Source organism: Arvicanthis niloticus, chromosome 14, assembly GCF_011762505.2.
Source record: "Arvicanthis niloticus isolate mArvNil1 chromosome 14, mArvNil1.pat.X, whole genome shotgun sequence".
In the NCBI taxonomy this organism is placed as follows: Eukaryota; Metazoa; Chordata; class Mammalia; order Rodentia; family Muridae; genus Arvicanthis; species Arvicanthis niloticus.
Genome location: NC_047671.1, coordinates 47,178,622 through 47,206,393, shown reverse-complemented (window position 1 = coordinate 47,206,393; position 27,772 = coordinate 47,178,622). Strand labels below are relative to the sequence as shown.

At 38.5% G+C, this 27,772-nt stretch overlaps 1 protein-coding gene across 1 annotated transcript in view; it reads left to right on the top strand.

Moving 5' to 3' along the window:
• The window catches only part of Kctd16 (potassium channel tetramerization domain containing 16), a 282,724-nt gene extending 256,052 nt beyond the window's left edge, over positions 1–26,672 (top strand). The window contains exon 2 of the mRNA XM_034518713.2: positions 14,035–26,672. Coding sequence (XP_034374604.1) covers positions 14,035–14,486 — 452 coding nt within the window. The 3' untranslated portion in view covers positions 14,487–26,672. The remainder of the gene's footprint in view (positions 1–14,034) is intronic.
• The last annotated feature ends 1,100 nt before the right edge of the window (positions 26,673–27,772 follow it).

Sequence of the window (27,772 nt, the reverse complement as noted above, 5' to 3'; positions counted from 1 at the left end):
GTGTTTGCCTCCTGTTCCTAAGAGCTCATCAGGGTATGGGGCTGTCCTCCTGCATTTCAATGAGTTTGCAGTGATTTTTCTCTTGCTCTGTTGTAGGGAACACACAGGCAGGTATTGAGATGCGACAGGATGATGGAAATGAGAAAGTGAAGATGGCTCATGGGAAGGCAGCAATTATCCAGAATGTATATTTATCATAGTCTGCCGTTGTTTACAAACAATGTAATGACTCCTGATTGTAGAACTAAACTCCAGGCTCTGGTTTGTGAAGTCAATCAAATAACCCCAACAGGTGCTGATCGGCAGCAGGACAAGACAGGCAAGCGCTCTGTAAGAAGGAACTGGAGACAGTAGGGTGTCTTCTGTTAAAACAGATCTTGGAGCCTGGAGTTGGAGCTTAGCAGAATGGCATTTGCCTAGCATTGAAGGCCCTAGGTTCAGTTCCCAGAATCACAAAATAAATATGTAACTAGAAAGGCCAATCCAGAAGCTTCAGTTTCCTCATATGTAAAAAGAAGAGAGTAAATTTATTTTAGTGGTTCTTGCTCACAACTTTTGTTCCTTGCCTTAACTGGACATCTATGATGATTTTCTGATTGGTCTTGCAACTTCCACTCTTGCTCTCCTATATTCCATCTTCTAGTTATGACCCAGAGGAAGCTTGCAATAATCAATGCTGAATCATACAATTCTCCTGGCAAGACCATTCTTCTTCTGCCCTGGTTTAAAACACGCCCACTGATGCAGCTGCTGAGCCTGTATGATTTCACTCATGTCTCCTGCGTTGACCTCATCTTCTACCACCTCCTCCTTTGAACACTGCAAGGCACAAAGGCCATCTTTCTTTGCCTTGCACAGGCTTGCATCTTCAGGCATTTACATCTACTATTCCTTCGGTTTTCACATGATCTTCCTAGGCTGCATTCTTTGGACATTTAATCTGATCGTGTCTCTAGTGCCGCTCTCTCAGGAGATAAAATCTGACTACCAACACCATTGACTGACTACATTGCATCACTACAACTCATTGCAGTGCATTACCTATTTTCTCTACAGCTCTCAATACTACCTGAAATTTTATAATTTATTATTTCTTACATAAACGCCCCATGGTCACTGTACCTCCTTTGCCAATAGAGCACCTGAAAGAAATCAACCAATATGAGTTGAGTGAATAAACGTGAGAATCAAAGGATAATGAATAGAAAGGTCTCTATAATCTATTAAAGGTTATGAAAATAATCTTTTGTTATCTCCTGAAAAATAGGGACCATCTAAAATATCTGTTAAAGTTAAATGATTATGATTTACAGCCAGGCTTTATTTACATTTTTAGCAGCTTAAAATTTATGATCTAACGAAAGACAAGATTAGCCTAAGGGTAGTATTAAATATGTTTATACAACCTCCCCTACACATACACATATCTTGCATTCCATTTTCTAAGGTCTTCTGTTTTGGCTTATACTGTGTTATCTCAGGGATGGATAATACACACCACAGATAAGGATCCTTATAAGTTTCAGGAGAAGTATCAGAAGAGAGTTTGAAATCATGTTTACAGGGTCCTGTGGCGGTATTTTTATCTTGGGATGTTCTGCCATTTCCCAAATTTGCAAATTGAACTGATATCTTCTTCTCCCGTCACTCTTCGAACCTCTTCTTTTTCCATGGTTCATGCCTCAGAGAACAAGAGTAGCAGGATGACGGAACTGCTGGGAACATTCTTTATGCAGCGCTCCCCTCATCCATGTCTGTAGCTTATGCCTTCTCAGCAGCTCTGGAAGCAGGCAGCTGCTCTCCATTTTCAGAACCCATAGCTGGTGCTATCATCTTCTCTCACCCAGGTCATTTTTGGAGCCTCTTAACTTGTCTGCGACTTCTGTGTCTTTTCTTATAGTTGTCTGTACTTCTCTCATTTGAAACATTCATAAGCTGGTCACTATTTAATGGTCCCCTAGTCTTCCCTATGAAGATTGCATGGTCTGTCTTGTAGCTCTACCTGCCTCTCACCTTTTACCACACCATCTTCATTCACCAGCCACCTTTGGACCCCTTCCAGATCTCCAAAGGTTATGTCTCTTCACACCTCCACTACAGAACCCCATTTTCAGAATCTCACACAACACTTATTGATCTTTTCTCCTTACCTTCTCTTTACTCTTTTATGCTATCTAGATCCAAATGCTACTTCCTTCTAGAAGATACTGGAAACTCCTTTGCTCCTTAAAAATACATCAAGCATCAGTACTCTAGTACCATAGACTTCAGAATTTCATTTATTTTCTTAGAATTCACATGTTTTAATTTCTTCTTAGAAACTGACTGCTTCTATTAGCTATGTGTGATTGTGTACAGTACCTCCTAGGCGAGAGAGTCTGAATGCTCAGTCATCTCTGCCCCCATGGTGGGTGACACTCCTCTGGAAAGGTGGAGAACCTTTTATATTTGTGGGTCTACCTTGGAGAAATAAGGTAATAGGTTATAGGGACGTGGTTATAGGGACATAGCTAGAGGATGGGGTCTCTGCCTCCTGGTACAGTGCTGAGATATGCACAAGCTGCCTCAGCCTTCTGCTGTCATAGACAGAAGGTGGTTTTTGTCATGATGAATATTGCTGTGCTTTCTCTGCCATGAACTGTGAGCTGAAATAAATTCTTCCCCTAAGTTGTTGGGACCAGGTGTTTTGTCCCAGCTATGAGAAAATATAACCAAATTTCTCTCTCTGCATTTCTCTTTTATTGGTATTTCTTTATTTGTGTGCATTGCTGTCTCTTATTTGCCTTCTCCGTCTTCACTCTGGCAGCAGTATGCACATACACAAGGGGGCATAGAGTTCAGTGTCTCACGTACACCAGGAGCTCCACAAATGTACATCATTGTCCTCATCACACAGTGCTCTCTCTTGCTGGCCTCTTAACTTGTAATGATGCTCTTGCATCAGCCTCATGAGTGCAAACACGTACTGCTGTGCTTGACAATGTGTCCTTTAGTCTCTGGATTATCACTGTCCCTTTTCTTATGCACACTGTTCTCTTTCTCTTCATATCAGGCTTGGATCTCCATCTCTTTGAGCTATGGTTATCGATGTGTCTAAACAAAATGAATCAATAACTACAAATCCAGCAGTTTGATTCAAATCTTGCCTGACTCTACAGGTCTTAGAACAATATTTATTTTTATCTATGTATATGTGTGCCTGTGTGAGTATATCCTATGTGTGTGAAGATGCCATTCAAGGCCAGAGGAGGCTGTTCCCAGGGGCCAGAGTTATAGGCAGTTCTGAGCAGCCTGATATGCTGGAGCCCATACTCATTCCATGGAGAAGCAGAATGCTTTCTTAATTGCTAGGGCATCTCTTTAGGCCTAACTTTGAAGTTTTAAACTAAAACTAAACCTCCCTTTGCAATCATTCTTGTTTATTCACCAAGAAAATAAATTCTCTGACTTACCAAAGTGGAAGGCCATAGGATGCAAAGTCCAGCCACAAGAACAACCTTCTCTTTAAAATTCTTGTTTTGATATTTTTTTAAAAAAATCTTTCCCATTAATTTCTTAGATATTAACAGCTAAGAGTCTATTAGTGAGGGTTTAATTACCAAATGTAAATAAAGTAAGTATTTAATAAATAGGCAGCAGAATGGAGAAGGAACTCAGATGCCCATCAATCTACTCATGCCGAGCCAAATTTATGGATACCAAACAAGGTAAAAAGAACTCAAAGAACTCTCAGTCTAACACTCCCATGATCATAACTTGTCAGATTATTTGTTTTATGTCTTCTCCAGCCTGAAAATTAAAGTGCTGATTACTCTGGCCACATTTCTTTGCTGTATTTGCTCACAGGTCACACCTGCCAAACTACTTGAAAGACTGTTTTAAGTGAACTGAGCAAGGAAGTAATGGTAGGTTACACTTCTCGAATCACAGGTAAATGGGCAATTCTATAACTTTGCAGTTTGTGTGGTTTTGAGATAAGTTGTGAAAAGCAAAAGACAGCCAAGTATTCTTCCTAGGTGTCTTAATTAGGGTTTCATTGCTGTGAGGGGGCACCATGACCAAGGCAACTCTCATAAAGGAAAACATTTACTTGGGGCTGGCTTCTACTGTCAGAGGTTTAGTCCATTATCATCATGGCAGTACATGGAGAAAGAGAAGGAGTTGATAGTTCTACATCTTGATCAGCAAGCAACAAGGAAGGAACTATCTTCCAACTGGAAGGAACTTGAGCATAGAAACCCTCAAACTCCATTCCCACAGTGATATACCTCCTCTAAAAAGGCCACACCTACTTCAACAAGGCCACACCTCCTATTGGTTCTATTCGCCATACACCAAGCATTCGAACAGATGAGTCTATGGGGTCAAACCTATTCAGACCACCCCACTAGGTCTGCTGCAGATCTCAAGTCAGCCTCCATGAGGAGACTACATAAGACCACACATGGCACGTAGTAAACATTCCATTTAAAGCTCTCTATCATTGTGACAGGATGTTTTGATAGATTGTGGCTGTATAGAGAAACTGGTGCTTAGCTCGGCTTTTAGCCCATTTTAAAATCCTAATTAAAAGAATAGCAATTAATTACCATCCAATTAGCAAAGACACTGGTTAAAGCAAAGCTGCTAAATTCTACAAGGCTTTCTCTTCTGTTATCATAGGAAAACAACCTGGTAAAAATCAGGTGCTCTTCCCATTTGGTGAAAAGTGAAAGTACAGCTCAGGTCTCCTTGCCTGTATTCACTGGGCTTCTTTTAAATTTATCATCAATGGGGAAAGAAGCCTGCTGGATAAGTTTTTGTCAAAAAGGCAGCATTTCACTGGAGCAGCACAATGGGGTGGAGAAGTAGGCAAGGATCTTGCAGCTAAAACAACCGAACCAATTCTAGACTTGTGTCTTAGTGACTTCGTGAGCCATGGACCAAATTAGTCAAGTTTTCTCAAATTTGTGTGTGTGTGTGTGTATGTATATATATATATACACACATATATATGTGTGTGTGTGTGTTTGTATATATATATATATTATGCATATACTTACATAGATATACTTACATAAATGTGTATATTAGTTTATTATATATGTGTATATGCATATATACATATATGCATGTAAAATATGTGTATATAATTATTAGTATACACATTTATTTCAGAACAGTTAGAAAATGTTGCTCTCAGGGCACATTGAGTACTACCTAGAAGGTCAGTTGTCTTGACAGAGAAGGAACTTTCCAGGAAACATTTATGTTTAGAGCCAGCTGCCTCTCAACCTGCAGTGTAGAGGGTAAACTAGATAAGAAGCCAGGCAGGCAAAATGCTGAAGGGAAAATTCTTTTTAGTGTGTCTGAATAAAATAAAAATATTTGCACAACACCTAGCATCACAATGGACATGTGGTAGATGCCCATAGTTCAGTACTTCAGTGAGCATTTCACAAATAAAGAACACTTATTAGTCATTACCCATTAATATGTGCCTCTAGGCCTCTGTCTCTATGGAGCCTGAGAATTATGATAAGCTAATTCACCCTAGATTTCTGAGAACTATTCTTCTGTCATGAATACATACATTTCAGAAGAGGCCATTTGATACTCTTTATGGGAAAATTCAGACAGAATGACAGACTGTTGTTCTCCAGAGAAATAACTGAGGTAGAAAAGCTTCATAGCCCCCCTTTCTCCACAGGCTGGAGAATTCAGTGAGATGCTGCAGGATGCAGGACAGCATGGAAATCAGCATCCCCACAGGCTGTACTGAAATAGATCAGGGTAATCATCAGGTTGCTCTTCTTCTCGTCTCGTCCCTCCCCTCCCCTCCCCTCCCCTCCCCTCCCCTCCCCTCCCCTCCCCTCCCCTCCCCTCCCCTCCCCTCCCCTCTTCTTTCTTCTCTTTTCCCTTCTCTTCTCCTCAGCATCCCCTTCCCTTCCCTCCTTTCCCCTTCCCTCCATCTTCTCCCCCTCCCCTCTTTCTCTCCCTCTCTTTACTTACCTCTTTCTGTAAGGTATATGGTCCCACTGAAACAATCCTCCTTCTTCAAATCACTCCTTTGTGTACAGTTACTTTCACTGTAAGAAACAACAGTCTCTCCTAGAGAACATTCCTCCTCCTCCTCCTCTTCTTCTTCTTCTTCTTCTTCTTCTTCTTCTTCTTCTTCTTCTTCTTCTTCTTCTTCTTCTTCTTCTTCTTCTTCTTCTCTATTTCAAAGATAGAGTATTTGGATGGAAAGTAATCTCAATTTAGATTTGGTTTATCTACATTTTGTCCCCAGGTCACATCATTCCAGTGGTATCCTTATTATGTCATAAAGGGCTTTTTCATGAACTAATTAAGTGCACACTTCAAACACTATTGATTGTGACCAGAACAAGCTCAGTAAGAGAATACATGAAATAGAATATGAACTGTCCCACATGCACCAAGAGGACCAGTAGACTTTACATATGAGTTAGCCCTGTATCAATATTTCAAGTGACCTGGAGAAAAGGAGCTTAAATATATTACACAAATATAAGCACGAAAGACCCAAGACCATGAAGACTTTCCAAGTTATTCTAAGTTATTTGTGTTTTAGATATTGAACATACAGTCTCTAGGATGAACATGGGAGACAATAAACAGTTTAACCCTTTCAGCCTGTTGACACAACTATATCTTGCAGAATTTATATGAGAGAGAGAGAGAGAGAGAGAGAGAGAGAGAGAGAGAGAGAGAGAGAGAACAACTCACAACTCACATACACAGGGATTGGATTTAAAAAAGATTTTAGTTTGAACTTTTGCCATTTCTCAAGCTTATAACTTTAGATTGGGTTAATTTTTACTTTAAGCTGCATTCTTCTTCATGAAAAGCAAAGGATACTAGCATTATTTAATGGCTTATTATAAAAACTAAATTATGGTAACTGTTGAGCTCAATAACTGACACATATGGAGTCCTCAATCAATTATTTTTAGATGATGATGATACATTTCTTCATTATTTATTGATTTGAAGGAATAACCTTGACCTCGTTCATGACTGCAGTTCCCTTGCAAACAGATGGTGATGTAGATTTAGTTTGTTGCTTTAAATGTCATTTAGATTTGTTGGGATAATGAGATAAGTGATATCCCACCCAGAGAAGAAACAAGGCATTCTCAAGACAGCTGTGCAATGGTAGTATTCTTCACCTTTTGAATCATTAGTGATGAGATTGCGCGTATGTCTGTGTGTGCATGTGCTCAGATGATAAAATAGATAAAGTTAGTAGATATTAAGTGTACTAATATGAGTTTGATAGAGCATTCAAGAATCTAGCTATAAGCTTCAGAAATTACTAGATTAAGCACAAAGAGAATTTTAAGGCCTATAAAATTATAAATCTGTCCCTGGGGCCAAATTGAGATTCTGCTAAATGTTGGGATATTTCTCTCTGTTTCTCAGCTTTTCCTGTCTCCCTTGGCTTCGTGCTCCCTAAATGTCTTCCCCAGCTGGTGTGGAAAGATGGCTATTGGGCTCATATTTTCCCAGTTTGGCAACCTCCCACAGAATACAGCATTTATGACCCATATGTTCCAGCAGAAGAGTCCCAGTAAGGGCTCAGATCCACCTAGCCTGACTCACACATCGGGCCTGCATTACCCACTGTGGTCATGATGCTATGGAACTCTATTCACATCAGGGCCATGAATCCTCTCTTTGTGGACTAAGTATTGATTAAGCCATTTGCTGGGTCATGGGAGATATGTTCTAGTTCCCCCAAAAATGTTGAAGAAAAGCATGAAAACAAATCTCTAGGATGATTGGAGGCTGCTAGGAAAAAGGTTGGTATGGGCTACAAAACGTTGACTGTGTGAATAATAATAACTTTGGGGGTTAGAGTTATCAAGCATGACCTTAGCTGAAAGAAAAGGGGGAAAAGCTAAAATGAAATAAAATTAGGGAGAAGGCAATCAAAATGCAAACAGTTCTTGAAAGTACGACAATCGTGTTATCACATGCTACTTAAAAGAGCAAGACCCTCGACCAGGGAGTCCAAATTCAGGATTACCATCTTTACTCAAACTGATGCATTGCTCTAAACATAAGAGATTAAAAACCTGAGATAGAAAGGTATGTCTGGACATTGCCAAATAGGTAAGTTATGTTTATACAGACCATAGAAAGTTGATTTCTGTGTAAGTTCTACAATATTGCAGTAAACACACATAGTCACACACAAGCCAGGCACTTTGAACTTGTTGGATAGGCCATGATATTTGCTCTTCATCAAGCCAGCCAGTTTTTATTGTGATTATATCAGATATCTCCAGATAGTATCTCTTCTAATGACCTTCACAAGTCAGAGGCCTTTAGTTATTCCTAACGGATTTTCAGTGTCTCTGACACACTTTTTTTTTTTTTAACCTTTCTCTGTTTTACACACACACACACACACACACACACACACACACACACACACACACACGCTGACCATGAGGAATAGAGAAACAGACAGAATGACAGGCTTCTACATATATGATGTTATGAAAGCCAGGCCCTAGAGATTAGGATGAGTTTAAATTGTGCTAGGGAATTAGGAAGGTGAATTCATGTCATGAAGCTCTATTTCAGCGGAGCTTGTAATGATATGATATGATATGATATGATATGAGCTAAGCAGGTGTAGAATAGAGGAGTGTGTGTTTCTGGAAAAGGGAGAACAAATGGAAAACCCTAAAGTAAAAAAGGGGAGGTAGAGGGCAGGAGCTGAATTGAGACAACAGCTCTTTTGTTGCCATGTCCTGACTCTTCTGTGGATTAGATGGTAACTGGCCAACAAGAGTCTTTCATCCATCTTCATCCCTCAGAGCATCCCTGTTCTGGTTATGAAGGTACTCCCTCTCTTCTGAATGTACCCTTCTGTGCTAAGCTTTGTGATGCCAGGACTGGGATTCAGAATTGCCACACTGACTAACCAATCACCCAAGGATGCTCTTCCTTTGCCTAGCTGTCTTCCTGTTAGATTTTGTCAGTAGAGGAATTTGAAGGAAAGCTGAATGAAAACATGCAGCTGGGAAGGACCCTTGGCTTGTTTCAAGCTACATCTGCTTTGCTTTGCCCTTGAGTCATTGAATCTAGTACTTGTCACTCCTTCATGATCAGAGGTCTTGTATCTCCGTCAGATCCTCTGCCACGCCTCCACCAGCAGTGCATCAGCCTTTCCTCGGGCAACTGGATCCTTCTCCTGCAGATGCCTCTTCTAAGTCATTAGACCTTATATTTGCATACTCTTCTATATGTCTTTGCAGACATCAGGTCAGTAGCTGTAGCCCCCAATCTTTCTCACCATCTCCTCAGTGTCACTTTTATCCTTCCACACTGTCACCTTTTATTGAATTCTCCCTATTAAAATTACTAGTGGAGTGTCTGCTCTCCTGGCTGATGTGTGGATGGCTTAATTATCTTTTCTTGCTCATATATACCACCTGTTAAATAGACATCCCAGCTGGGCCTACATAACACCAAATGCCCTTGAGTGGAAAGGTCTACCAGGAGCAAAAAATGATGATTGTCAAATTTAAGGACTCTTTTTGCCCAGAGGCTCACACAACCAGCCTATTCCTAATCTCTACTATTCAATATATTTTCAAAGGTTAGAGGGATTAGAAAAAACATCAATTTGCTCATTATTGACTTTTAACTGTGAAACCAAGAGTGTCTTTTAGCAGCCTTGATAAATTAAATCTGGCCACCTCTCGCCCAGACTGGCAGGCTCCTACATCATTGATGGAGGAGTCATGGAAGACCAGCTCTCCCAGCTGCCTCTGTAATGTACTACATTGTACTCAGGGCCATTAGCAGGTGGAGAATTTGAAGTGTGGGTAGATTACAGAGATGCCTCCTTTAAAAATGCATAAGCACTTTGTGAGTTTGCTAAGTCATGCCTGGCTCAGCTGGGCTTGAATTTTTCATGGAGGAGGCATATTTTTGTAGTCTTTCCTCTCTTCTTACCAGTAAGAACTGCTCCACTTAGGGCTCCATGGAAGCTGCAACACCTCGGCCACACCATCCGCCTGATTGGTTCTTAATATTGCCAAGATGTAAAATACTCAACTATTTGGATGTAGACATTTGGAGAATCAATTTTCCTGTATTCCCTGCATTTCATTTAAAAGACTAATGTCTTCCTGTCCTGCTTTTAAATAGTTCAAGTGTAATTTATATTGGAGAACTCATACTTGTTAATTTTAAGTTCTGCATTGGAAGACTCCTTTCCAGAGATCTCACTGGTCACATGGTATGCGCCAGATGCTCTCTGTGCTTATGATTATTCTCCATTCCAATGGCAATGAAGCATTACCAGATACTCAATAAACATTTTTCTTACTGTGTCCAGCTATATCTGGAGTGTTCTTCCTAATGAAAGACTTGAGCCATCAATAAATATTGACTGTACATTACATATGTAGAGGAGTCATCATCATCTTATCAGTCAACTTTCTAGTTGCAGTGTTTATGCAGATTGGGGTCTGGCTTGCACTAGAGCCAAAACATATATATGAATGGAGTATTTTGTGCTACAGACTGACACATTCTTTATATCTCTGATTTCATTTTTCTTCAAACATCTGTAAAAAAACTAAACCATTAGTTTATTTATTTTTCTGGTGACTCTGAGAGATCTCAAATAAATTATCCAAAACCCCATAGCTGTCAAATTGTGGTGCCTGGCGCTGGAGCCTCAGATTTTTCCTGCTGTTTTCAACTTGAAATATCTGAATGTACATTTTCAGCACATTTGTTCATTCATTAGACATTTGTCAAAGTTCTATTATGTGCCAGACATCAAAATTATCACAGAAGTCCTCACATTCAGAAGTAGCTTATTCAAAAACAAAGTAGTATTATCAACCTTTAGGTCCAGCAATTAATTAATAAACCTCCAAGAGGTAATGAATGCTTTTCTTTTTAATGTCATTAAGTTAGAATTGAATGAAATTATTAGTTTGAATGAAATTATTTTCTCCTCACATCTGTCCAATCAGTTGGAGCCCCTTTTCTTGCTCAATGGAAAGACTCTAACCAGAGCAACCACACAAATTAGAAGTGAACGTCTTTCATTTGAGGCACCAAGTATTTGGGGTACTTCTGCTCTCTCTAATTGGTAAGGTCCTGGAATACATCACCTTACAGAACAGACCTCTGATAGATCTTTCAGTACTTCTTAATGTTTGTGAGCATGCCTCAGCAGAAGTGCCGTGGCAAAGGGCCCTGTGCCTAACGCTCTCTCCATTCTAGTTTCATACCCCTGCTTCAGTTATGCTCTTGGGAGGAAGGTAGTTAGACAGAGTGCTTCCAAGGAGAAGACAATCAACAATCGTCTGTGTTCAGTTTTTAAATTTCATATTGGCTGTATCTGAGCTGCATCAATTCCACCTTCTTCTTGGATTTTGAAATAATATATAGACTTCATTAGCTATTTTATGAATTATATTGCCCAAATCCTAAAATATTCACATATTCTTGTGAAATATTGCATTGGGTGGTAGTGTGACAAGATGCACTAAAATTAAGTTGTCTAGTTTTCTTTTAAGAGTGATAGTGCCCAGAATGAATGGAAGATAATATCCCCATTTTCCTGGAGGCTGGAGAATCCCAGATGGCACTTAAATGCATGATCTTCCCAGGGGCTTTGGGAGACTAGCTGCAGTAGTGCCAGGTCCCTGGCTTCCTCTGCAGTGTAAGGTTGCACATGAGTACCCTGGGGTCCATCAGATATGGGTTTGGGTGATGTTAAAAGGTTTTTAAGAAGACTCAAGGTTCCTCTGGAGTCTGGTGACTGGAGGGACTTCAGTGGGGAAGAGAATTACTGGAGAAGAACATACATTTTTATTGTCTAATCAGGTCTATGGCTAAAGTATTTTGTCACTTTGTCTTACGGTAATATAGATTAGTATGTTCCAGAAAAAATATGTGTGCACACCCCCACCCTTTCTGCATTTCCTTTCCCTATCTTTTTTCTTTTTCTCAATGCTAAATATAATTTCTAAACATTCTCCAGTGGACTAAGTTAGATGAACACGATCAGATGTGGTTACTTTTATATAGTCCAGTTCATTGCAACCGTTTTGCTTTGAGTCCTATTAGCACAAGAATGACTGTTTTCAGGCATCTGATGCAGATTCTGCTGACTGGAGGTGACAAATACTTTCCTCAATATCCCTTGGCAGACTGAAAACCCCAGGCAGTGGCTAGTTCATGTTGAATAGTTTCTCCATTGCACAGAAGATATTTATTTGCAATAACTGAGAATCACTATAGCATCAATTCTATTATGATTCCTTTTGGCTAATGTGATTGCTGATTTAATTTAATGGCTGTATAAGTACAATGATTACTCAGCCCTGTAGTAGAAAATGACTTGAATGAGTGAGTAAGAGATAGGTATCTCGGGTTGAGATTTACAGAAAAATACTTTTACTTCCTCCAGAAAAAAAAATGACAAGTCGGCATGTATGAAAATCATTTACACATGTAAAATATAGATATTACAGAAGAAGTCAAGGGGTGACTTTTTAAATAATTTCATTTCTACTTTGACCATATTAGAAATAGCAACGAATTAGTTTTTTTATGATGTCTACTTTTATGACAATAAGACATAGTGAAATCAAAAGTGAATGTTTTTAAAATAATATAAAATGTTTCATTGTATTTCTATTATTTTAATATCATAAGGGTATCAGTCTTTGTTCTTATTTTTATGCCATCAGTGAAGTGGGTGAATTAAAATGCCCAGCCTATAATATATGATAAGGAAGCCTGGGCTGGTCAGGGCTTGGAAGGCTAGGGGCCATAACTTATGATTTTTTTTTGTTTGTTTGTTTTTTGGTTTTTTTTTTTTTTTTGCCATGATTTTGGATTTGTCAAAATTTATGGAGCTACAAACTGTGTATCTAAAAAAAAAAATGTTTTACCTGCAAATTGCTGAACTTAATTTTAAGAGTCAAGACTTAGAGGATAGGGATAGAAGGTCTCTCATTGGCTTAAATAAGAAAGGGAATGTAATGGATCATATAGTTGACAAGGTAGCTTCAGGCATGGTCAGATCCAGGTGCTTCGAACGCATTACTAAGATGCTCTATGCTGTTGATTTCTGTGCTATCCCTTGGTGATTCATTAGAAATACAACAATGAACACGTCACCATGTCTATGTTAGGAAGATGGTGGTTTATTGGTGTTGGGAAACATAAGGAAGCTATGTTTAATAGTTAAGGTACTTAAAAAACATAGCTGTACCTGGAACATTTTTAGGAGAGATGAGCAGGGACTTCAGAGAATTTCACATGTGGATAGCTTTTTTGAGAATCAAGAATTTTACAGACAGGCAAATTGTTTTAGGAAGCAGGTAATTGACTTGGTTATAGTACTTGGGACATCTGTGTTTAAAGCCCAGCTGTTCCATGAGCAAACTATTCAAACTATGGCATGTTTGTTAAGCTCTGTGCATCTTAGTGTTTCCATGTGTGGTAAGTGAAGCCGCTGTACTTGCAGGATGGTGGAAGACAAATGAGAGGCAAGGGCTGTCCAGAGCCCTCTTCACTGCCCACTGCGTTCTTCTTATACAGCTTTTCCTCTGAGACCCTTACTGCTAGGAGACAGAGCTTTAGAGGAGGGCTTAATGTAACCCATGGTAAAACTGGCAAGCACTTCCTGAGATTACCGTATGCCATCCACTCCATTTTGCTTATCTCATGTATTAAATCATCCCAAGTCTCTATGTAATACGAAAATTATTATCTTGGTGTTACTGCTGATAGAACTGAAGTCGTAAAAGTTTGTCAGGTGCTCGGGTTGATAAACGGGCTACATGGATATTTCTACCTAGGTCAGTGCCGGTAGAGTAGTCTACACATGATACCATTTTACACAGTCTGCTATTAAGTAATGGATGTCCCTCAGATGACTTAGCTTCTGGCTGTTGTTGTCGTGAATCACCTGTGTTCTCTTAGTAGCTTGTTCTGCAGCTGCATTTCTCTGAGTTTCTGACTTCTGTGTTTGTCTTACAGGCGAGCCTTCCCGGTGGTCCTCCTCTCATTGTGACTGCTGCTGCAAGAATGGCAAGGGAGACAAAGGGGAGAGCGGCACCTCCTGCAATGACCTCTCTACTTCCAGCTGTGACAGCCAATCAGAGGCAAGCTCTCCCCAGGAGACGGTGATCTGTGGGCCTGTTACCCGCCAGAGCAACATCCAGACTCTGGACCGGCCCATCAAGAAAGGCCCTGTGCAGCTGATCCAACAGTCAGAGATGAGGCGGAAAAGTGACCTGCTCCGGACTCTGACGTCAGGCTCCAGGGAGTCGAACATAAGCAGCAAAAAGAAAGCTGCGAAGGAAAAGCTCTCCATCGAGGAAGAGCTGGAGAAATGTATCCAGGATTTCCTGAAGATAAAAATTCCAGAGCGCTTCCCTGAGAGAAAACATCCTTGGCAGTCTGAACTTTTACGGAAGTATCATCTATAGGGGAGGGCTGTGGGTAGTCGCCGCTTTGAAATAAACCTCCCAAAAGGAAGACATATGTTAAAGGAAAAAATAACAACTAACAATCCACATTTGTTAGAACACATGTCCATCGATGTACTACTGCCTACTTTGCCTAGCTCACCTTAACATGTAAATCCACAGGGTAGATTTCTTTCTAGATGTGGAAGCAGAAGCGAGCTCTTACGTTGTCCTTTGTCTTTTATTTACTTGGTCCCATGTGCCGTGAATCCTAAGATACAACGAAAACCAGCTACGTGTGAGTAGCTCACAGGTTTTGGGAGTCATCGATCCCAAACCAGGGTTTTTGGTTGTTTGTTTGTTTTGTTTTGTTTTTTTCTCATTTTCTACCTCCTTCTCTTGACCAAGGATGGACAGTTGAAGGAGATATAACCCAGTGGCATATGTTAAGAAATTATTCTTTTCTCTTTCCTTTTGTTTATGGGGTGAGGGGAGAATGGCAGATTTGTATGATTTTTTCACTAAAATCTCTATGTGCCAGGTTCTATTGACTTTGTATGCATGAGCGTTTCTGACACAAGCACAGTATATGTCTGTATATATGCACAAAGAATGCACATGACCCAGGGCCTGGACAGCACAGGGTAACACCTTACTGCCAGCTGCCCCTACAAGAGCACTTCAGAAAACGAAACCCCTGCCTATTTATTAAAACCCTCCTGGTCAGACTTTCCGGCCTCCCTTGGCAACACATTCTAAAACCTGAATAGGCCCTATCATCAACAAATTCTCTCTCTTATTTTGAAACAAATACCCTCAGGCACCTTTGATTTGCTTTGCTCTTTCACTACATTAGGAGCCAGTGAGATGAACTAGTCTAACCCTGTTTGTGTTTAACAGACAAACAGTCACATCCGCAAACAGAGCATTGAGACACACCACACTCAGCCTTCCCCATTCTTATTAGAACAACCATTATTCTCTAGCTGACTGAGAGTTTTAACTTACCCACATTTTATTAACGAGGCCTTTGATATAATCCAGGCAAATTCTCTCTATCCCTATGGGTTGTGAAGCTACAAACAGCACCCCAAAATTGAAAATGCATCCAGCCTTCTGTTCGCTTGTTTTAGAGGATTTGTGGCCCTCCCTCCCACACACATACTCATTTCTATTACAAACTTTAAACTACACCTGTACACTGTTGCTTGCTGATAGCTAGGTTTGGATACCTTTGGAATCCTGGGGTTTGGCTGTGGCCCTACTATGGTTTAGTTGTATCATTTCTACAGTGTCTGTAATGACCCAAATGGGTGGCTGGAACATAAAAGTTACTGATTTGATTTTTTTTTTTTTTAAAAAAAAAACTTTTTTTAAAAAAAATATTCCTGACCTGTATAGATACCATCCAAAAGAAATTGTTAACACTGTCTATCCATGTGACTCTGTCTTCTATTAATCTACCAGTAGTTCTTTTGTTCAATTGCACTAAAAGAGTGTCCAAAGACAACTTTTGATTTCCAGCATTCCTCATACATCTCAGTGGTAACGGAAAAGATGATTTATCGCTAGTGTGTGCCAAGAATTCCTATTTTGTGTGTGTGTGTGTGTGTGTGTGTGTGTGTGCACGTGTGTGTCTTTGAGTGCATGTGTGTATGGTTAGCACAAGTAATAAAGGCAATCAGACAATGTCTTTATAGAAGAAAAATCTAATGACATGTTTCTTCTTTCTGAAAACTTTCATTGGGGCACATTTATTATTTAAAAATCTCCTCCTTGATTTATTGGTGCCCATTAGTATACGATTGTCTTTCTGAATTTTTTATAATTCTTGACTACACAGGTAGGTAATAGGATAAGGCAATATGTTCTTGTCCTGATACTTCAAGTGAAATTTAAAATTCTATTTAAGTGAAAAAGAAAGTTTCCTTGAGGTGCTGAGTTGCCAGGAATATTATCATTTATGAAAGTGTTCATTTGTGTATTAATAGTTTAGCAGATAGTTGATAGCTTTGGGTATAAATCCTGTTAATGCATCTTTCTCCACTCAATGTTTCTTGATGGTACATCAAAAATACTATCATAGTTATTATGGAAGATACTGTGAAGCATCATGGATCTTAATGGGTCAAGAAGGTGCTGGATATGAATTGTTGACCAGGTGATCGTTGACTGAGTCACTGAAAGGGCTGACAGAAAATCTGAGATTTGAATAAATTAGCCAAAGTCCCAAGTTTCTTTAAATTTCAGCCCTAATCAGAATGGTATTGAGACACTCAAGGATTGATCTGTCCATTGACCCACAGCTTCTACTAGAGTCTTCAAATAGGAAATACAGTGCTGCACCCAGAGTATTGTAGCAATGTCCTGCAGGCTTTTTGTTATGGCTTTATTTTTCTTCATAGGTACTCTTTGTACCCATGATAAACAAGCTTAGCAGTAGAAATTTGTTGAAAGCAACAACATCCCATTTTCATTTTGGTCTACCTGAATAGTGACACCTGCCCCACGGTAAAAAGTTTAAACAGAAAGAGAAAAGATGTGGTATTCATTTATGGGGGTATTGACATATTCAGGAATATAGCCTGAGTCAGTAGAAGGCTTAGAGAAGGCACCAGGGACATCAAGGCTTAGGTTCCTTTTGGAGTGGACTCATCTAGTGTACTCCCTGTAGTCTCTACCACATTGGAAATGACCTTTGGCTAAATGATCCATAAAAATAAGCACTCTGTTATCCTTGGCTTGAGAGTCTTAATCTCAGTCATGGACAGTGCAGTATTTCACCAAGTTCATTTCTTATTGTGGGTTTTGACAGGGGCTGTACATTGTTGATACCAAGAAATAAGTAGTGCTGAGTAGTACCATTCTATCCAGTCCAATTCTATCTATTCTAAAAGGAAAATAAAAGTGTTAACATAGGTGCCCTACTGAAACCTGACATGTAAAGAGCCTTAGCTTGGGCTGCCTTCTGAGAATCTTATAAGCCTAACTCCACAGAAGTTAGAGTGGTCATTCCCTAAATAGATATGAATCTCCTGAAGTTAGAGGCACATTACATAGGCATATTTATAAAGTCCTCCAACCCCCTATTGAGTCGTACTGTATTGCAAACAGCAGAGGGAAAAGAAAAATAAAAATGCTAACATAATTATTCTTTTACACTGCTCAGAAGAAAACAAGGCACTGATGGACAGTATTGAGGGACCCAGAGAGATGGCTTCCAAAGTATGCTGTGAGGTATTCCTTTGTATGAATCATACCTATCTTTCCCGGAAATGCATGTGTGATGAGTTTTTAAAATGGAGGGAGACTGTAATGACACACATGCTTCCATAGTGGAATGTCTATTCCAGGTAACTCATTGAAGAGAAACACTTGATTAATAGAAGGCCCACATAGAACTATCCATGTATTAATTGGCCTTGTTTGATTCAGAAGCATCCTTTCCCACAAATGGTAGGCGCTTGCCCATTGTTTATTCTCTTAGCCATTCCTGCATATGCTTCTGGGCTATGCTTTTTTTTTTTTTTCTATAGACTCTCCATGGATCTGAGTGTGCTTTTACATTGCTGAGAGGAACATGCTCCATTGAGTTGGGGGTCGGGGGTCGGGGGGAGAAATGACAGGTAGAGTAGTTTGAAAAACTACTCCACTACAGTTCCCACAGTGGAAGTCAAAATTTGATTCTCATAAACTTTTCTTTGCTATCACTTCAGTTCTTCCATTTGGTGTCTAGAGTAGACCAACACAGAAAACACAAGGTTTGGATTCTCAACCACTGGATAAATTGTCTTGAAATTTAAGTAACGTTGGCCTTATATTTGATCTTTGTTAGAATTAATAAGACATTTTTCTGTGAACTTATAGGAAAAAATTCTATGTCATCTCTACTTGGAATAATAATTTTCTAAGGAAAAATTAAGGGAATTATTTTCCCCCTGATGACTTTGTGGCAGATAAATGTTTTTTGCCAATTTGCATGCAGAGCTTTAGGTTTTAGCATGGGCCATTTCTCTCTTTAATGTCTTGGCATTGTTGGCATCTTGCAATCTTGATGGCCCACTGTTGCAATTTTTAAAATTTTCTTTTATAGTGTCAAAATAACACACTAGAGAAGGAATCAGAGTGAGCACTATGTATTTGGAGCTAGAACGGAGTTAAATGTCATTGATGAGGGACTGTACAATGATGGATATCTGCAAAGACATCAGAGAAAATGAAACATGCTGGAATGAGTTTGATTTATAATTGCCCCTTCATTCTGGTTCCATATAAAATGGTTACAGTTCCCTATGAACTCAGAAAGAAGCATTTTTAACTTTAGTAACCACAGCCTTGTGATTCATCCACAAAGTTTGTTTTGAAATGTCTGTTTTTCTCATTTTGCTATGGACATCAGAAAGGGTTTTTTTTTTTCAACCAATGACCACTGCTACAAAAGTTATGGAAGCTCCATTCATCGCACACACACACTAAGTTCATTTGTGACACTTTCTGAAACGGCGATTTCTCTTACACTGACTTCAAAGTGTCAGATTCATAAGCCTTGAAGCAGGGCCAAGGAATCTGCATTTTGATGTAGTATCTTTAATCATTTTGATGGTCCAAGGAACCTTCTTGAAGAAGTTGCTTTTGAGGAACTAAGGGGAAGTCAACATATAGTCAGAGCACACACCGTTCACTGTCTTAGAAAGGTCCACAGAATCTTGGTCTGGGACTAAAGTACAACATGTTTTCAAAATCCCTTCATCATTTCACCCGCCTTCCAACCAAAGTCTCCTTCCCATAAAGCCTGTGTTTGTGACTTTAACTGCAGTATGAAAGCCTACATAAAGGGATAAAGCCTTATCCCTTGGGCCCGCACTCCTCAATCAGAAAGCCTCTCTCATTGTAGCTTTACTCTAGGTGGACAAGGAGCATCTCAGAGTGAGATCTAGTCTAATGACACTCAACAGGGAGTGAAGTTCATGATTTTTTTCAGGGTCAGCTTTTCATTTCATTACTCAGTCTGGATTAAAGGAGTCAGAAAACAATCCATAATTTAATGATTATGTTGCCTCAAAGATGGGTCCATTGATGAAATATACAGATACCACAAAAGCATATGTGGAATAATGAGTGAATTCAGCTGTTGACTCAACACAGTCCTGAACCAGTGACTTGCTTGCTTTGTCCAGTTTGACTCAAGCAGATGAGGCCCATGGGCTCATGGATAATGAAGATTTTTGAATCATAACATTAATCAAAAAGTGTAAAACAAAACCCATGTGTAAGAATAAGCACAAGGGAAAGGACAGGAGGAATTTAAAATGGTGATAGCCCAACTGTAAGGACTCAAATAAAGTGATGTGCTATAATTTTCCCCCATCAGTCGAGCTGGCCATCCCATAATCTCTGTCTGTCTGTCTGTCTGTCTGTCTGTCTCTGTTTTTTTCCTCTGTCTCTGTTTTTTCTGTCTCTGTTTCTGTTTTTGCCTCTGTCTCTCTCAACACACATAGACAGACAGACAGACACACACACACACACACATACACAGAGAGAGAGAGAGAGAGAGAGAGAGAGAGAGAGAGAGAGAGAGAGAGAGAGACACTGAGGCTGGAAGGTTGCATGACTGTCCCAGTTGACCTAGCGTATAACAGAAGAATAATTGAATAGATTAAAAAATGATCCCATGGTATAAGAAATAAAATAACTAACTTGTCGTGAGCATTGATGAATACTGAAATAAATACAAAAAGAAGCAAGGAACAGCTAATGCAACCAATGAACTTGATCAGCTACCTATGATTATTTGGTCAATATAAACACACACACACACACACACACACACACACACACACACACACACATACACACACACAGTTCCATTTGTGTCAAGTCTGCTGCTTTCCTTGCTCTTCTCTGCAAGTAGGAGGATTCCTTTATTGCCCCAATGTCCTCACCTTTTTTGTTGTCGTTGTTTGTCTTGTTTGTGAACAAATTGCATTATTAATTGGGTAATGAATTTTAAGTCCTAGAATGTCAACCACGGTTTATTTATGGAAACTATTTTTTAAAAGATAAAGAGCAAAATGTTCTCCAACTCATGTGGTTTGTCCTGGAGGAGGGTAGGGGTAATTTTCCTGTTAATCAGCCTTGTAAAAGTACTTAGAATTCAACTAGGGATTTAGTGAGTCTGACTTCTGTAATCTGCCCTGTCTTTTTAGGTTATTCTTGGAATAAATCTTTAGCTATTTAACGAAATTTATACAATATAAAAACAAATAAACATCAGATTCTCTTTTTTTGATGATGTTGGCTTTATCCATCACCAATGGAAGCAGAGCCAGAACTGATATTTTGCCACATGATGGTGAATTGTTTTACAATGGCATCTGTGTGTACATGGTCTGGGAGGATGCACATGTGTATGTTTTTATGTTCTTGTTAGGCCCTGTAGGCCAGTGGTTATTATTCATGTGAACACACAGAAGAAGTCTCTGCTTGAAAAAAATGATAGATTTTTAATTCTGAACAATAGTTTGTTACTGACAACATTGATTAATTGATAATGGCCCCATGATATGGTATCAAAATATTACAACTTGTCTGGGATGAAAGTAGATCTACTCCCTGTCATTGTGAGTAGAGTCAAAGATATTCTATTACATAAAAACCAAAGAAACATACAGATAGGAAAGAAAAAGAATGTAGTGTTAGGATTGAAACTAGGACCCAGGGCATGCTAGGTAAGAGCTCCAACCCTACAACTAAAATCTGGAAGAATGTATTTTGGAGCAAGCTAAGCTAGAAATCATGTTGGTCATTAACAGTTTTTCTTTTTATCCTTTTATGTAGACACACTATTTTAGAAATTCATTTGATTCACATAGGCTATATACATTTAAGGCAGTTCTTGTCAACTCGGTTTGATTTTGTGGCCCAGCAGTCTTTGGCAATACCTGCAGACATGTTTGACGTCATAATTGAGGATGCTGCAGGAATTCCATGAGTAGAGATGAGAGATGTTGCCAAGACAACTCCAGTGCACAGAAAAGACCCCCACAGCAAAGAATTGTCTATTCCAAAATGTTAATACTGCCTAAGATGAGAAGCTGAATTAAGGAATTTTTTTTCTTTATTTTGTTTCTTTTTCACAACACAAAATCTCTATTGATTATTTTGGGAACTCTGTACAATGGTCTCCAGTCATACTTGCTTCCCATTCCTCCAAAGTTCATCCTCTCACCTTTGATCCCTTCCCCGTCCAAAGAAAAATGAAATAAAAAAAAAGGAAAGAAAGAAAAATGTACAAGTTTGTTTTGTGTTGCCCATATATTCACTGGAGCATGGCAAAACTCCTGGTGGCCAGCCCCTTAAAGATAACTGAGCTCTCACCTCCCAGTGCTAGAAGCCATGACTTCCTTTCTGCACCATGTCTAGAAAACAAAACAAAACAAAACAAAACAAAACAAAACAAAACAAAACAAAACAAAACAAAAACTCTCTGGTCAAGGTACAAGCTAGGGCAGAACAACATTCACCAACTCAAGTGCTTGTCACTTTATATAGATGTGAGAGCTGGTTTAGAAGGAGTGCACCATGTTTTTCCTGGGTTGTGGTAGGGAAGTGGCAGCCTGTGTCTTATGCAGTCAAGTTCCTGACATCTCTGTTAGTCCTTATGCCTCCTACACTCGATTGTACTCTGTTGATGTTGCCAGTCGTGCTAACAGCTAAGTGTGCTCATTCTGAAACATGTTGAAGCCTCTTTGTGTTGCACCACCCTGATGGAATGCTGAGCTGATCAACAGTAGACAACAGGGTCTCAAATATGAACCAAGGAAGGGGAAAAGGTCTCACAGTGGATCAAAGATTTCATCATTTTAACATCTCATCATACACTGTATTTCTTCAGGTTGAACAGCCACTCACTGAAGCTTGCACTTACACATTGAGAAGTATGTTTCATTGGTTCATAGACTTTTCCAGGGCTAGCTTTCATACTCCCTGATCTTATAGATATGACAGCCTCACCATAAGCTCTGGGTGCTGAGCCTCATCTGGTATGTACCTGTTGACTCTCTGAAGAAACTTTTGTGGCCATAAATAATTTGGTATATGTTTTATATTAATCAGACCAACATTAAAGTGACAGGATAAAGACAGGATCATTATAGCCCCATTACAGGATAAAGGAAAACTAAAGACTGGAGAGCTTCAATCAATCAATCATTCAATTCAATCAATCGATGATCAATCAATCATTTAATTGAGTATGCATTCAGCAAATATTGGTGGAGTTGATTTCATGAAAATATCACTGTAACAAACAATACAAACTACTAGGAAATCGAATATTAGATAAAGAACTTGAATTCATATGACCGAAACATATTATTTCTGTATATTTTCTATAATTATCATATATATATATATATGATCAACATACTAGAATTATCAGTTAAATATCAAGTTTTAAATAATGTATATTGAGGATTTGTCATTTCATGCCAGAAACTCTCCTCAGTATTTTTAATATCTTATCTCATTAAATCATTTAATAATTCAATGAAGCATCCCCGTGACTGCCACTCATTTTACAGATAAGCTCAATGAAGCTCAGAAAGAAAATGTAGCATCGTGTCCATAAACACAGTGGCAGAAACAAATTCCCCCGGACTTACTGTATACCAAAGGTTGTGGACTTAACCATCTCATTATCTATATTGTTTCTTTTTTGAATTCTGAACTTTTTGCCTGTTTCTTTTTTTCTTTTACTGTTAGGGAAGGGTAGCCAGAATGACCTTAGCCCAGCATCCTTTCTAAAAGGAGTGAGTTATTTTAAACTACAACTACAATCAGACATAAATTTCCAGAGAAGATAAAGAAGAAGAAAACTTAGAAGGTAGTTTTCAGTTCTCTCTGCCACAGGCTCTACTTTGCACTTCGAATTCTATGGGCCACAGTCATAGTGTACAATTTGTGTACATAGTGTACAATGACACCCTGCCTAGTCCTAAGGGATACTGACCTTAAGCTGGCTTCAGCATTAAGAGAGCTGTACCTGAGACCATTTGCCATTCTGTGTACTGGGTACCATGTCAAATTTCCAAAGTCATTTCCAAAGGCTGTGCACATGTGTTTATACAGATGTGTCTATGAATCCCTTTGCTTCCTTATTTTGACTTTTAAGCAAATATTCAGCTTTTTACATTCAAGTCAGATTAAAAAATACAAATACATTGGCTTCCTGTAGTATCATGATTACTCACTCTTCTAAGATGAGGAGAGGGAGATAAAGCAAACAAACGGTAATGAAATACAAGAGTGTGTATAAGGAGCATGTGTGTGTGTATGTGTGTTTTATGTTGGTGTATAAATTACATGTATATATGTATATATGTGTGTACATCTATCTAGATGTATATATAAATTGTTATATATCTATACATATTTATACACATAAACACATAACTTGAAACTTAAACTTTCAGTTTAGAAAATTAATTATTACATTTTGTATTAGTTTCCTAGATAGTTTATGGTAGTTCTGGTTTTCAGAATTTTCTTCTACTATGAATATATATATATATATATATATATATATATATATATTAATAATACAGAGAATATGACACAAATACCTATAAATAAAACAAAGAAACAAACAAAAATGTATTTAGAGAAATGCCATACCATTGGTTGGAATTTCAACCTATGCATTTCAAAATTCAAAAACCAAACAAAAGAAGAAACAAAATACCACCAAATAAAAGTGGGGACTTTTAAGAATCAAAAACTGATCTGACAGCACAAACTTATAGTCCTGTGCTATTACATCACCTGTTGATTAAATTGCTGTCTCCTAGGTCCTGGGGTCTGTGTGGCCTGCATGATTCAGAGTGGAGGTGGTTATCTGTTTAATTATTTTGAAGTTATAGCAATCAGTTTAAAATATGCTTATTATAAACAATTGCCAAAAAAATCTCTAAGGCACAGTGAAGTGATAACCAAACATGCTCTACTCTTTTGCCAATAACCCTTTCAGCCTGTTTACACAAGCACCCCATTGTTGCTCAGAGAAGAAAGCAGAGTCAAAGGAAAGAAAGCAGGACTTGTTTTGATATTCTATAAACAGAAGAAGTCTAAATTAGGGGCAAACTATAAGCTATCTTCATGTTAGAGAAGTTTGAAGTCAATCTATTCATGCTTCCCCAGTGCTTCTTGGGATCGGTTTGTAAACACATAACTCTGACCCTTCAAAGCCAGTTTATGTCCCAAACAAAGGCTCAGTTAACAGAGCAAGACTCTTCCTGGGAACCTATTCAAATTGCAGGTGTGGTCTTGAAGGCTTGAGGAAAGAAAATATCTTTTCTTTATGCTTTAAAATCAAATGTTCTAACAAGGCTCAAGAATTCTTGCAGTAATTGTTCACTCCCAACATTTTGGAGTGGAAGGAAAGATCATCATGGGGTCTTTCAGTTTTCTTTGAACAATTTTCTTTATTTTGTCCTTGCAAAATTTTCTACTTGTTAATTTTTTTTTAAAGGGAAACGAATAAGGAGAATTTCCTTAACATCTACTTAAGTCAGAGAACCACATGGCAATAGAGTTTTAGAATGCATGCAGGGTGGGGAAGTTGAGATATCAGCATTGCTCATTACTGTCTTTCTAGTATAAGAAACTAGATAATCAATTATTGGAATGGCATCCCATTTAAAATACACAGAGACAATGACTTACAAGAGCTTCCTTTCAGAAGTTCCTCTAAAATGTGTTAATGGGTTCAGCTTCCAGTGGGAAATGCTTTAGGCTGGCACTAGTGTTCAGCTAAGTACATAAAAGAATGACTCTTTGCGATGGTGAGAGGAAGTTTAAAAGAAATTAAGTTCTCATTCCCCATATCTTACATAGACAGCAGAGCCTAGGTAGAGCCAATAAACAGCAGCAACAACATCAACAAAAATTGTTCAAATCAAGAGGCAGGCAGATTTCTGAGTTCGAGGCCAGCCTGGTCTACAGAGTGAGTTCCAGGACAGCCAGGGCTACACAGAGAAACCCTGTTTCAAAAAACCAAAAACAAATAAACAAACAAAAACAAAACAAAACAAATTGTTCAAATTAAATGTACTGTTTACACAATATTCATATCCCCCTTGACCCTTCTCAACTCTGGGTTTGTGTTGAGTAGGCAACCTAGATATCTACAGATACATTCAGCAGGGATTATCACATTTCTCTTTGCATCCATCTCTGATGCTTTGAAAGTGATGTCACCATGCATGGAGGCGGCTCAATGTTGCTGGAATTAGCACTGAGTGGTCACTGACAGGGGCCTTGCTCATGTTCCTTTGTTTGCTGACCTCATTAAGCCCTTTGATGATGGGTCAGTTTGTTGCACATTGATATATACCAAGTGACACTCACTGAAATAACCTCTTCTCTTTCCCAATGCAGTTTGCTTGTACATAAGTGTAATGTCAACTTGTTTACAGGTTCTTTTGTGTATAATTGTGATAGCGGATTTAGCTCAAGCCCTAAAGGGATCTGTTTACTGAATGGTGTTAAAATGAATGTGCTTATTACAGTATAAACATCATTAATTATGGACTCACATGAATGCATGTCTACATCTCATCAACTTCCAGCAGCTCAGATATTCAACAGGAGTCTGCAGTCTGTGAATAGCAAAAATACATAAACTGCTGTGACTGATAACTTAGTAAGTGTCTTATCTTGCTTTGTAACATTGTAGATCTTAGCCTGCTGTATTTCTTTCTTATATATTTAGTTTTTGAGAGAAACATGGTTAAAAAAGAATAGTACGGAGGTCCCAGTAAAATTGCACAGCATTTTGGCAATCATTGGTCTACTCAAAATGCTAATTACTACCATCTCTCTTCACTGCCAATGGAAACAAACTATTTTCTTCGGAATCACTGATGGATATAGAAAGAAATAATTTTTTATTGACTACTTTCATATTTTGTTTCATTCTTATAGTAGGGTAGATGATACAGGTGCAGTAATTGTATTGTAAAACTGTGTGGCAAAAACTACAAAAGTAATTCTGTGGATATATTTTAAAAGGCAGAACAGAAACTATATTTCAGATTCTTGTGTGAATATAATTACAAAAATAGGTGACTATTTTTATGTGTTTCCATAATGACTCCATTTCATATACATTGTAATTTAGCACCAATCATAATAAATCATTTGGTTACATTTAGTTGTTATATATATATTTTCAGTACATATAAGGAATTAATGATTCAACATTATTTCATGCTAACTCAGCATTTTACATGAAAGATAATTACCATTGCAGTTAGTTTATTTCTAGTTTGGTGTGGCAGTTTGCCAAGTAGGGGTACAAGGAGGAGGGGATTTGATAAGTTGGTTATTTAATATATTTAATATTAAATTGGTATCAGGGGAATAAGTGGAAGCCCTGCCTCTGCTTCTTGTTTATTGGATGGCTTTACAATAATTATTTATTATTTATGAAAGAAGCTTCATCAGGCTCTGGTTTCTCTGTAAATGTAAAACAACAGATTGGAAGACTTTTTGAGAATAAATTAGCTAATCCAAGGAGATAATTTATTAGAGTGTTTGACACATCAAACAGCCACAATAATAATTCCTAGAGTCTCATTCAAATCACCCCTGAAATGCTAATTTTAAAGTGGGGTTTGGCTTCAGAAGTCTAAATGTCTAGATATATTTATTGATCTCCTGTTAGTAATTTATAAAAGTTTCCTATAAATACCCACTATGATTTTTAATTGAAAGGGAAAATTATAGAAAAAAAGGTATTTCCTCAGATAAAAGTTTTAAAAATAACTTGGTCACTTACTATGGCACAATGTTTCCAGCAGAACCCTTTCCCTGTGACACACATTCAAAAATGGAAAGAACTGGATGGTACACAATTTGAGAAATATAATATCTTTCATGCATCCTACTTTGTAACTTCAAAGTCTTCTTCATAATATTGAATGCAAGCTCTATGGATTTTGCAGTAAAGAATCTTTTAAACGTGTTGACCCAGTGTCTCCTACGGTTTGCAGTTTTGAGACCCTCATTTGGAAATTACTGATTCTTTCCTGGTCATTACAAGGAGAGACAATCTGAGACTCCAAGAGGTGGAGGCTCTGTTTCAGGTGTGGACGACCTGGGTTTGGAGCCCCATCTATGGACTCAGGCTAAGGTTTCTTTTACACAGCTCTCATGTAAATGACTGGTGACTGTTAGTATCTTATTCTGACTCCACAGTACCTGCTCCCATATGGACTGAGTGTGTAGTCACACAAAGCCCTGAAAAC